Source organism: Oncorhynchus kisutch, linkage group LG3, assembly GCF_002021735.2.
Source record: "Oncorhynchus kisutch isolate 150728-3 linkage group LG3, Okis_V2, whole genome shotgun sequence".
Lineage (NCBI taxonomy): Eukaryota > Metazoa > Chordata > Actinopteri > Salmoniformes > Salmonidae > Oncorhynchus > Oncorhynchus kisutch.
Genome location: NC_034176.2, coordinates 26,095,575 through 26,107,866, shown reverse-complemented (window position 1 = coordinate 26,107,866; position 12,292 = coordinate 26,095,575). Strand labels below are relative to the sequence as shown.

The window sequence follows — 12,292 nt, the reverse complement described above, 5'->3', positions numbered from 1 at the left end:
TGGTGATGGGTTAAAGATATGATGGTGATTGGGTTAAAGATATGATGGTGATTGGGTTAAAAATATGATGGTGATGGTTAAAGATATGATGGTGATGGGTTAAAGATATGATGGTGATGGGTTAAAGATATGATGATGATTGGGTTAAAGATATGATGGTGATTGGGTTAAAGATATGATGGTGATGGTTAAAGATATGATGGTGATGGGTTAAAGATATGATGGTGATGGGTTAAAGATATGATGGTGATGGGGTTAAAGATATGATGGTGATGGGGTTAAAGATATGATGGTGATGGGTTAAAGATATGATGGTGATGGGTTAAAGATATGATGGTGATGGGTTAAAGATATGATGGTGATGGGTTAAAGATATGATGGTGATGGGGTTAAAGATATGAGGGTGATGGGTTAAAGATATGAGGGTGATGGGTTAAAGATATGATGGTGATGGGTTAAAGATATTATGGTGATGGGGTTAAAGATATGATGGTGATGGGGTTAAAGATATTATGGTAATGGAATAAAGTTAGTGGAGTAATGGCATATTGTTCACATGGGGGATATGGCTTGGCATGCCTGATGCTACAACTCTTCCAGCATCAATGTCTCCAACACAAATGGCCACATGCATCCTTTAACACCAATACAACTACAAGACAAACATCCAGCCAATAGATCCACAGATAGACACAAATGTCTCTTGCAGTAGCATCTCCACATCTGAGACACACACCAATGTCGATGGGGATTGTTAATGGGGTATGTAATGAGAGAGGTGATAGTATGTTACTTTAAATATCCATATAGTATGGTGTGCTGGGTCACAGTCAGTGCCTGGTAGAGCCCCTCTCTGATTGCTAGGCTACTGCCTCACACAATAGAACGACTAATCTTCTTATTTAAAATTCAAGGGCTCACCATATCTTAATGAAGCCTTAAGAAACTGTTAAATCCCTACATCTCTGGCAGATTATTGAATAGAGATAACCCTGGTAATCATAACATCTAAGTGGGCACTCAGTGTTTACTGCAGATTGGGTGCCCTTTTTATTAATTTATTGGACTGAATAATGGAGATTTATTTGGCTGGTAATTCTGACTGGCTGCAGTCTTTTTTTCATTGTAGCCGTCATGACAACATTCTCTATGCATGCAGGTGTACTCCTATGCTGACTGATGGCTAATTAGGATTGAAATATATAGGAAAGAATGAAAAGAGAAAAGGAAACAGCAGGTCCCGATAACAATAGCGAAAGTCAGCGCTCAATGATTTGTTTGTGTGTGTGTATGTGCGCGCGGGCGCGCATGTTTGTGCGTGTGTGGTTGCTTGCGAGCCCTGAGGTATCTTAGAGTTGCACTAATCAAGTGCAGTAATCAAGTGCACAATTAGAAGAGAAAAATTGAAAATATTGTCTATGAGTAGTTGTAAATGAAGTAGAATAATGCTAAATATGGTAACGTTAAGAATGTGGAAGAACCCTGGCTCTGTTGTTAATCACAGAAAACCAACAGACAGTTGTGATTTCAGGCTTTGCATCATGCAGAAAAGGCAGACACATGCTTGAGGTTTATTCCTCTGTTTAGCATCCTTTCGGAGAATAGAAGTGCCACCTCGCAGTTGAGCATTTGTCAGTTTATGGATGTTGCTGTCATGTAAGCCTCCCTGTACACACAGTGTGCAGTGCAGTGTGTAGATAAAATAAGGCAGGCCCGGGCTTTAGGCGACAGGAACACAGCACGTACACAGGAGGTACCCAATCCATTCCCACAGGGGATTACCCGCACTGCACTTTGGCTATATGACAGACATCCAGGGAAAGGTACCTATAGAAAATAATTTTGGCTTTAGCGGCTTACTGCTCAGGATACTGTACAAGACAATACTTGTGAGGCTGGCACTGCATAATCTGGGCTGTTGTATGTTTTTTACCCTCATGGAAATCAGCCAGTCAGCCATGGAGGAGTCAGTTTAAGAGTGTGTCTAGGTGTGGTTCTTGGTGAGTCCATCAAACCCACCCTCTGGTATAGAATGAACACTAAACATATTACAAATTATTATTCAGTTACAATGGAGGTTCTGCTCTATCAAACAAAAGAACAGTATCAAAACTACTTTGTGTCTGTGTCATGTCTGGAGGTCTGGACGTCCTCATGTCTAACTGTCACTCTCTCTCTCTCTCTGATGTCTCTCAGGCCTCAGCATCCGTGGTGCCCAGGAGGAGGACCCTCCCGACCCCCAGCTCATGCGTCTGGACAACATGCTGCTGGCAGAGGGCGTGTCAGGACCAGAGAAAGGGGGTGGATCTGCCGCTGCCGCCGCTGCAGCCGCAGCTTCGGGAGGTGCCTCAGACAACTCCATTGAACACTCAGACTACAGAGCCAAACTCACCCAGATCAGACAGATCTACCACACAGAGCTGGAGAAATACGAACAGGTTGGTGTGAGTCACACCTTTAACCAGCTTCACATCACACCTTTAACCAGCTTCACATCACACCTTTAACCAGCTTCACATCACACCTTTAACCAGCTTCACATCACACCTTTAAGCTTCATAGACGTATTATTAGAGTACAAAACCAGGAACAAAATATTTGTTGTAATATTGGAAACGTATATATTTTGTGGTTCGTTAACTAAGTCTAAGTTAACTAAGTTTCAGGAGTAGTGTAGACTAAGTTAACGAAGTCTCGGGAGTTATGTGGTCTAAGTCTAAGTTAACTACGTCTGGGAAGTAGTGTCATCTAAGTCTACGTTAAGTCTGAGTTATGTAGTCTAAAAAGTCTGGGGTGTAGTGTCATCTAAGTCTACGTTAACTAACTCTGGGGAGTAGTCTTAGTAAGTTAACTAAAGTCTGGGGAATAGTGTCGAGGTAAAAAAATATATATATATATAATTTATCATATATATTTTTAACCTCTTTTTCATGGTATCCAATTGGTAGTTATAGTCTTGTCACATCACTGCAACTCCTGTACGGACTCGGGAGAGGCGAAGGTGAAGAGCAGTGTGTCCTCCAAAACACAACCCAACTGAGCCGCACTGCTTCTCGACATAATGCTCGCTTAACCTGGAAGCCAGCTGTACCAATGTGTTGGAGGAAACACCGTACACCTGGTGACCGTGTCAGCGTGCATTGCGCCCGTCCTGCCACAGGAGTAAATAGAGCACGATGGTACAAGAACATCCCTGCCAGCCAAACCCTCCCCTAACCCAGACGACGCTGGGCCAATTGTGCACCCATGGGTTTCCCGGTCGCGGCCTGCTACGACAGAGCCTGGACTCAAACCAGGATCTCTAGTGGCACAGCTAGCACTGCAATGCAGTGCCTCAGACCACTGCGTTACTCGGGAGGCCCAGTGTAGTCTAAGTTAACTATGTCTGGGGATTAGTGTCATCTACAGTGGGGCAAAAAAGTATTTAGTCAGCCACCAATTGTGCATGTTCTCCCACTTAAAAAGATGAGAGAGGCCTGTAATTTTCATCATAGGTACACTTCAACTATGACAGACAAAATGAGAAAAGATATCCAGAAAATCACATTGTAGGATTTTTTATGAATTTGTTTGCAAATTATGGTGGAAAATAAGTATTTGGTCACCTACAAAAGTTTATCTCAATACTTTGTTTTATACCCTTTGTTGGCAATGACAGAGGTCAAACGTTTTCTGTAGGTCTTCACAAGGTTTTCACACACTGTTACTGGTATTTTGGCCCATTCCTCCATGCAGATCTCCTCTGACTTTCAACTCCTTCCAAAGATTTTCTGTGGGGTTGAGATCTGGGGACCTTGAAATGCTTCTTACGAAGCCACTCCTTCGTTGCCCGGGCGGTGTGTTTGGGATCATTGTCATGCTGAAAGACCCAGCCACGTTTCATCTTCAATGCCCTTGCTGATGGAAGGAGGTTTTCACTCAAAATCTCACGATACATGGCCCCATTCATTCTTTCCTTTACACGGATCAGTCGTCCTGGTCCCTTTGCAGAAAAACAGCCCCAAAGCATGATGTTTCCACCCCCATGCTTCACAGTAGGTATGGTGTTCTTTGGATGCAACTCAGCATTCTTTGTCCTCCAAACACAACAAGTTGAGTTTTTACCAAAAAGTTATATTTTGGTTTCATCTGACCATATGACATTCTCCCAATCTTCTTCTGGATCATCCAAATGCTCTCTAGCAAACTTCAGACGGGCCTGGACATGTACTGGCTTAAGCAGGGGGACACGTCTGGCACTGCAGGATTTGAGTCCCTGGCGGCGTAGTGTGTTACTGATGGTAGGCTTTAATACTTTGGTCCCAGCTCTCTGCAGGTCATTCACTAGGTCCCCCCGTGTGGTTCTGGGATTTTTGCTCACCGTTCTTGTGATCATTTTGACCCCACGGAATGAGATCTTGCGTGGAGCCCCAGATCGAGGGAGATTATCAGTGGTCTTGTATGTCTTCCATTTCCTAATAATTGCTCCCACAGTTGATTTCTTCAAACCAAGCTGCTTACCTATTGCAGATTCAGTCTTCCCAGCCTGGTGCAGGTCTACAATTTTGTTTCTGGTGTCCTTTGACAGCTCTTTGGTCTTGGCCATAGTGGAGTTTGAAGTGTGACTGTTTGAGGTTGTGGACAGGTGTCTTTTATACTGATAACAAGTTCAAACAGGTTCCATTAATACAGGTAACGAGTGGAGGACAGAGGAGCCTCTTAAAGAAGAAGTTACAGGTCTGTGAGAGCCAGAAATCTTGCTTGTTTGTAGGTGACCAAATACTTATTTTCCACCATAATTTGCAAATAAATTAATTAAAAATCCTACAATGTGATTTTCTGGATTTTTTTCCCTCATTTTGTCTGTCAAAGTTGAAGTGTACCTACGATGAAAATTACAGGCCTCTCTCATCTTTTTAAGTGGGAGAACTTGCACAATTGCTGGCTGACTAAATACTTTTTTGCCCCACTGTAAGTCTAAGGTAACTAGGTTAACTAAGTCTGGGAAGTAGTGTAGTCTAAGTAATGTAGTCGTCTCAGTAAAATGAGAATATGATCAACTCATTCAGGTGCCATGTTGAGCTTCAGCAATAAAACAGACACATTATAAGAGAAAATGAAAGGTGGAACACTGATGCCTCAGCAGTGCAGCGAGGTGAATTAGACTAATTTACTCCCGGCACTCTGAGAGGAGAGGAGTGAGGGAGGAGAGGAGGGGAGGGGAGAGGAGAGGAGAGGAGAGGAGAGGAGAGGAGAGGAGAGGAGAGGAGAGGAGAGGAGAGGAGAGGAGAGAGGGGAGGAGAGGAGGGAGGGGAGAAGAGGACACACAACACTTTGCCTGGAGTGAATGCATCTTTCTTAGGGGTGTTTCCAGGTTTTAATTATCTAAATGTAAATACTTAACGAATTTTACTCAGAGTAATGAGCTAAAGTGTGCACTACGTAAATGAGTTATTCTAATTAATCATGTATGAACTACTGGTTTAACGAAAAGCTGTTTAAATTCTCTCTGTGCTGGGCCAAAGCCAAATTGCAAATCGGCATTTGCATTTATAGATGACTTCACCAACTAAGTAATTGAAGTGCTCAGCAGTCGTATAAATACTGGGCTGTGTTTTTCAAAAGCATGATCAGTGAAGATACTTTTAACTAAGGGAGAAGGCTAATAAACACATTCAGCTACTGAAAGTTGTTCCTAACCAAAGGATACTAGCCAGGAGGGTACTAACAGGGCTGGGTTGGGCTCTGTGATTTCTCTTCAGGCGTGTAACGAGTTCACCACCCATGTGATGAACCTGCTGAGGGAGCAGTCCCGCACGCGACCCATCTCTCCCAAAGAGATAGAACGCATGGTTGGCATCATCCACCGCAAATTCAGCTCCATCCAGATGCAGCTCAAGCAGAGCACCTGTGAGGCCGTCATGATCCTGCGCTCTAGATTCCTTGATGCCAGGTCAGTGTGTATATATGACGTGCATGTGTGTTACTGTGTGTCTCTGTGTTCCAAAACCTTTCTTAGACCGTGACCCACAAAACCAATGTTTCTAGACCCACAAAACCAATGTTTCTAGACCCACAAAACCAATGTTTCTAGACCCACAAAACCAATGTTTCTAGACCCACAAAACCAATGTTTCTAGACCCACAAAACCAATGTTTCTAATGTACTTCTATATCTGCGAAAAACGAATCAACAACATACAGCACCAAACAGTACACTGCAAATATTCATAGATGATCTTGCCATAAAGCGCACGTGTTATGTGTTATAGCCACCTTTCAAGATAATCATCCGCTATCACCTGAAAGCATTTTAGATTAAATGAAGTAGGAACAAAGTCATATGTAATCAGCAGGTGTTCTGGATTACTGTAATCACAAACCGTTTGTGGAGTGGAGCTCTAAGGAGAGTGGGAGGAAAGCAGAAACCAAGCAGAAGCACATTTGCTGCCCATTGCTTGTGTGAAGTGCAGTAAACAAGGCAAAATAAGCAGCAAATGCTAAATAACATGATAAGTAGTTCCCTGGGGGGTAGAAGGGGACCCAGATCTAGTTAGAGTTGGTTTGTTCCCACTGGAGTTCCCTGTTGTGGAGTGGAGCTCTAAGGAGAGTGCGAGGAAGCAGAAACCAAGCAGATGCACAGTTGCTGCCCATTTGCTTGTGTGAAGTGTATTAAACAAGGTAAAATAAGCAGCAAATACTCAATAACATGATAAGTAGTGCCCTGGGGGGGGGTGAAGAAGACCCAGATCTAGTTAGAGGGGATTTTTTTCCCACTGGAGTTCCCTGGGGCTGTGGCATTCCAGGAACAATGCTCAGCTGGGCATGTCTTGATTTCTATAATGTACCGAGATGCAACTGGGCCTAGCACTCCATCACCAAGCCTGTCCATCTGCTGTGCTAAACACTACACATTACATGCTTGGCCTGGAGATCAGAGACCAACAGACCAAATTAAGCAATGTATGTGTTTTTGTATTTCTGTGTGTGTTGTGTGTGTTTGCGGGTTTAGCGGTTGGAGGATGGCTTGGTGTGTGTTGATGAGGATGGTGCTAAAAGGAGGACACTATTCCGCTCCTGAGACCCCCATTCCTCATTATTTTCACCATTTATGTGTGAGATTGATTGTGCTATTTGTCCGATCCAAATGGATGAGTTAATGCTGGTTTCGCTAATGAGCTTCCTTGGCCTTTCTCTCATTTTGTTCACTATTCAGGCGGAAAAGGAGAAACTTCAGCAAGCAGGCAACGGAAATCTTGAACGAGTATTTCTACTCGCACCTCAGCAACCCATATCCCAGTGAAGAAGCCAAAGAGGAGTTGGCCAAAAAGTGCAGCATTACAGTATCCCAGGTGGGTGCAGCTTCCTTATCTCAGACGCAGTGGCTGGTGGGTATTCAGGGGAGAAAAGGCAGTATACGAGGCCCCTGGCTGCAACTCAAGACCATTCTGGAAGGGCGGCTAGGCCACACTATCAGAGAACAATGTCCTTATCTTACCTTGACATTGAGCCTAATGACACCCCAGCTAGGGCAGGTTCAGCCTATCACAGCAGTGGCCACGGGGAGGGGAGGTCAGCGTCCTAATATTGGCCGCAATCAGAGGCCTACAGTGGGTAAGCCCTCCATATATGTCCTCTCTGGGCCTGTTAGTCCTCCATATATGTCCTCTCTGGGCCTGTTAGTCCTCCATATATGTCCTCTCTGGGCCTGTTAGTCCTCCATAGATGTCCACTCTGGGCCTGTTAGTCCTCCATAGATGTCCACTCTGGGCCTGTTAGTCCTCCATAGATGTCCTCTCTGGGCCTGTTAGTCCTCCATAGATGTCCACTCTGGGCCTGTTAGTCCTCCATAGATGTCCACTCTGAGTCTCCTGCCATTTTCTTTGTCATTCTCTCTGTCTGCTCAATCAGTCCAGGTGGCTGGATGTCAACCTGTATAGGTTATCCAGTTAATCCATATGATGTTTAAGGTACATGTGAAGTCACAGTGCTCAGGCTTAGGCTTGTACATGCAGACGACACTGCTTCACCCAATAAACATTTTGTTTTTACAAACAATTTATGTGACTTTCCCACTTGACCTTTTATCTAATAGATGGGTTAACCTGAAGGCAATATAATCTCTCACACCCAACCCCCACACCCAAACCAATTCAGCATTGTTATCCTCCTTCACTCTGTTCTGCTACTATTGTTAAACTTTGGATAATTTAGATTTGTGTATTCTAGTTCTAGTTCAGATGTTAATCCATGGTTGTTCCAATTTGAGAATAAACACTGATTTGCAATGTTCTCTCTTGTCTGTGGGGAGGGGGTGTGGAGGGGTATATTGAGTGTAGTCATGCAGAGTCAGATACTGTAAAAGCCCATTCTTTTTTGCCTTCAGGGGGTGGGAAGCACCATCACAGTATCACAGGTATGTCATGACTTCTCCTGATCCACTGTTGTTGTTTTCATTCTTTTGTATATTTTCTTGGTTTCTGTATGTGCACCTTCACAGTCTGCCACTGCACACAGATCCCCCTTCCTCACACAAATGGACTGATATCCTGGCATTCAAAATCAGTCTGATGCTATTTTAATGTAGGCGTACCATGCTTACAGCTTTACTGTAAGTTTGGCACCAAGCAAGTTCCACTGTGATACATAGAATGTGTGTTATTTTGCTGTTGAATATCACACAATATTGGGTGAGCAAATCATATGCCAAGACTAGGTATCATACAACATTTTCATTGTATTTTCAGCGCACTTTTAATCATTCTTTATGATTGCTAAATACCATTTAAAGACAACAACCATACCACCACATTATATGTTGGTTTTGATGTCTCATGTCATATCATTTTACTTTTTTGTTATTTATACAACACAAATCATTTGTTTTCTACACAGTATGCATTTTTTGTTAGTTGTAGATCGTCTGCTAGTTATGTCCTTCTTGGTTTTAGAACATGCAGCATGTGTCTAATGTTCTGCTTTCTGCCAGTGTGGTTCATGTTAGTTGAAGGAGTGGGCATTGACCCTCACAAGTGGAACAGTTCTCTGTTCTGAGTGCTTGACTTATTAACAGGGCACTGTAGGAGTTCCCAGGAGGACAAATCAGTCCAGAAATAAGAGGCCTTTTAAGAATTCACTTGAACTCATCTCAAGCCCCATTAGCAGGGTTCTCCTTGACAACCCTAGTCCACTGCAGCCACTCCTATTGACTACTTTGTAGTGCTTTGGCTCAGTCTTAGTGAGTTAGACTATGTCAAGTCCTCTCTGAGTTTGTTGTCTTACCCAAGCATAGGAGAGCCTGGTGAAGTCAGAAGAGTTACTCCCGAGAATGGGCAGTAATGGTGTGTTTGGGTATTTCCAGATACTCTCAAACTCAATGGTGAGGTTTGTTCACTAAGGAAGGCATTATGTACAGTATTACAGTACCTTTGTATACTTCCTTATAGAACTTTCTTTCATATACACTACAGTGACTGTAGTATAAATATGTGAATCAATAAGCATTAGATATCAGTCTGATGGTTATCACAGATGTCTAGGGGGAATCTACTGCTTTGATTTATGGATTGACTAAGTAGGTTTAGGTGGACATTACACAATGCCAATATTGTTCTTTGACTAGAGGGAACTGAGTGTGTGTTTCATTGCATGAGCATATACTGAACAAAACTATAAATGCAACATATAAAGTGTTGGTCCCATGTTTCATGAGCTGAAATAATAGATCCCAGAAATGTTCCATACTCACAAAAAGGTTATTGCTCAAAGATGTTGTGCTCAAATGTGTTTACATCCCTGTTAGTGAGCCTTTCTACTTTGTCAAGATAATCCATCTACCTGACAGGTGTAGCATATCAAGAAGCTGATTAAACAGAGTGATCATTATACAGATGCATCTTGACAGTACGTGTTCCATTTGTATTTTTGTTCAGTATAATTTGAGCCAGTTTGCTACAGCAGGAAAATAATCCTGCATCAACAGGAAATGTGAATTATTATTTGTATTATAATTCATGGACATTTTTTGTAGTGGTTGATAAATCTTTCCTTCGGGAAAATCAAGTCTGACATTTTAAAGTGGATATTACAAACTTTAGAAGCATTTTAAAACCTTGAATACTCGACAAGTTTGCATTTCCTGATCTGCAGGAAAATCCTCAGCACCAAAAGAGTGTTAAAGTTAAGATCCTACATCTGTAATTCTGTTGTTCAAGATATTACCTCACTTCATGTAGCAATGGCCCTCTAAATTCAGGATGCAGTCTTACTGTATTATTTCAGTCTGTCAGTATGCATGTGTGACAATAAAGCTGTGGGATTGGATAGCAGTGGTTTCTGTCAGTGTTTATGGATGTGTCAGGGGCCATAATTGATATAATCTCCAGGCAATGCTGCTGTGAGGGGGCACTCTGCTCCCAGGGCACAGACAGGGACAGGCAGCCCTCTAAACGGACAAAAGAGAGAGAGAAAGCTCAGAACACAGGGCCGATTCAGCACCACAATCTGTGTTTACCAATTTCAGAGCTCACAGTCTTCACACTTATCAATATTTCAGGTCATTATATATTTAGGCGAGGGATGCCTTGGGTTAAGGTGTTAAGTATTCATGTTCTCTGTTCTATTATTGATCATATTAGCAGCAGGATGGCCACTGAAACCACCTTCGTCTGTATAATTAAGACCCATGTTTTAGGTTTTGTTAAAGAGTCTCCCGAAGAAGACCTTATGAATCCAGTGGTATTGAGATCTTGGAAAGATCATCTATTCCCTTTCAATGACAAGAGCAGTGTATTGACCCGGAGTGGGGTAGAAATGTTAGTGAATTATTAACTACTGTTACATGCCCCCTCTAGTGGGTCACTGAGAACAAACCCGGTGTCGTGTTCTTGCAAGGAGTCTGCATGACCATTATACAATCGCTCCTTTTGATGCAGCTGCTGAGGTCAGGTAATTCAGTCTTTCAACTTGGCTCCCACTACACAGGGAAGTCAATTGAATGCACGGTCTGTCACAAGATAAAAGGGAATTAGTTCTGTGGATTGGGTTGTGGTCCCTACCTTACGGTGCCTGCATTTACACAATGTTTAGCTCAACTGTGAATCACCAAAGCCAGAGTTGAGTGGGCAGGAGAAAAATGTGTGTGACCAGGGGAAGTGGTCCCTTAATACCCAGGGTAGAGGATGCTAACACTGCTGAGGCTGTGCAATCTAACAACACCGTACAGTGGTTAAACACAGTCATAACAACTTGTCCTGAATAATAGAATAACACTGACCAGGTCTTCACAAACTGATATATTCAATAGAATTTCCCCATGATCTGTCAAAAGCAATTCTGTTTTTGAATTGATTGTAATACTTTTATATTTCAAGCATTCATGTAACACAATGTTGAATACTGGAGAGTTCATTATTTCTATCAATAATCAGAAGCAAATATATTTGAGAACTACTGTTTCCAGTAGAACTATAGTCCCAGTAGAACTATAACCACAGTAGAACTATAACCCCAGTAGAACTATAACTCCAGTAGAACTATAGCCCCAGTAGAACTACAGCCCCAGTAGAACTATAGCCCCAGTAGAACTACAGCCCCAGTAGAACTATAGCCCCAGTAGAACTATAACCCCAGTAGAACAATAGCCCCAGTAGAACTATAGCCCCAGTAGAACTATAGCCCCAATAGAACTATAACCCCAGTAGAACTACAGCCCCAGTAGAACTATAGCCCCAGTAGAACTACAGCCCCAGTAGAACTATAGCCCCAGTAGAACTATAGCCCCAGTAGAACTACAGCCCCAGTAGAACTATAGCCCCAGTAGAACTACAGCCCCAGTAGAACTACAGCCCCAGTAGAATTACAGCCCCAGTAGAACTATAACCCCAGTAGAACTATAGCCCCAGGAGGACTATAGCCCCAGTAGAACTATAGCCCCAGTAGAACTATAGCAAAACCAAAACCAGCGATAGTCACCATGGTGATTACCATTAAAACAATTTTTCAAAGGCCTCTCATATATTGCTAATCCAAGCTCATTGTCATTATCATTGTGTTTATTATGCACTATAATGCCATGTAGATGGGATTCATAAAAGTGTCTGGCTGTGGTGTGGCTAGGTAGTTTTCATTATGTTGTGGCCCTTGTGTTAAAACAGCGCTGCTGATAAGTGACTTCTTTATGATGCGCTGTGAGGCCCATAGATGCCATTGAAGCAGACAGGTACGGCCTCGGTCCTCCATGTGATTTCATAAAGAATCGATTAAAGGTTGCTACAGCCATTACCCAGCAGCACACACACACACATAGGCAGAC

The 12,292-nt window shown here is 42.8% G+C and overlaps 1 protein-coding gene across 11 annotated transcripts in view; it reads left to right on the top strand.

The window, feature by feature from the left end:
* pbx3b (pre-B-cell leukemia homeobox 3b) overlaps window positions 1-12,292 on the top strand; it is an 88,245-nt gene that overhangs the window by 63,488 nt on the left and 12,465 nt on the right. For 6 of the 11 annotated variants that reach the window (XM_020471127.2, XM_020471167.2, XM_031819705.1 and 3 more), the window contains exons 3-6: window positions 2,197-2,438; window positions 5,742-5,932; window positions 7,196-7,331; window positions 8,366-8,395. In XM_020471127.2, coding sequence (XP_020326716.1) covers window positions 2,197-2,438; window positions 5,742-5,932; window positions 7,196-7,331; window positions 8,366-8,395 — 599 coding nt within the window. The remainder of the gene's footprint in view (window positions 1-2,196; window positions 2,439-5,741; window positions 5,933-7,195; window positions 7,332-8,365; window positions 8,396-12,292) is intronic. The other 5 variants (XM_020471139.2, XM_020471146.2, XM_020471176.2 and 2 more) reach the window with 1 other exon arrangement.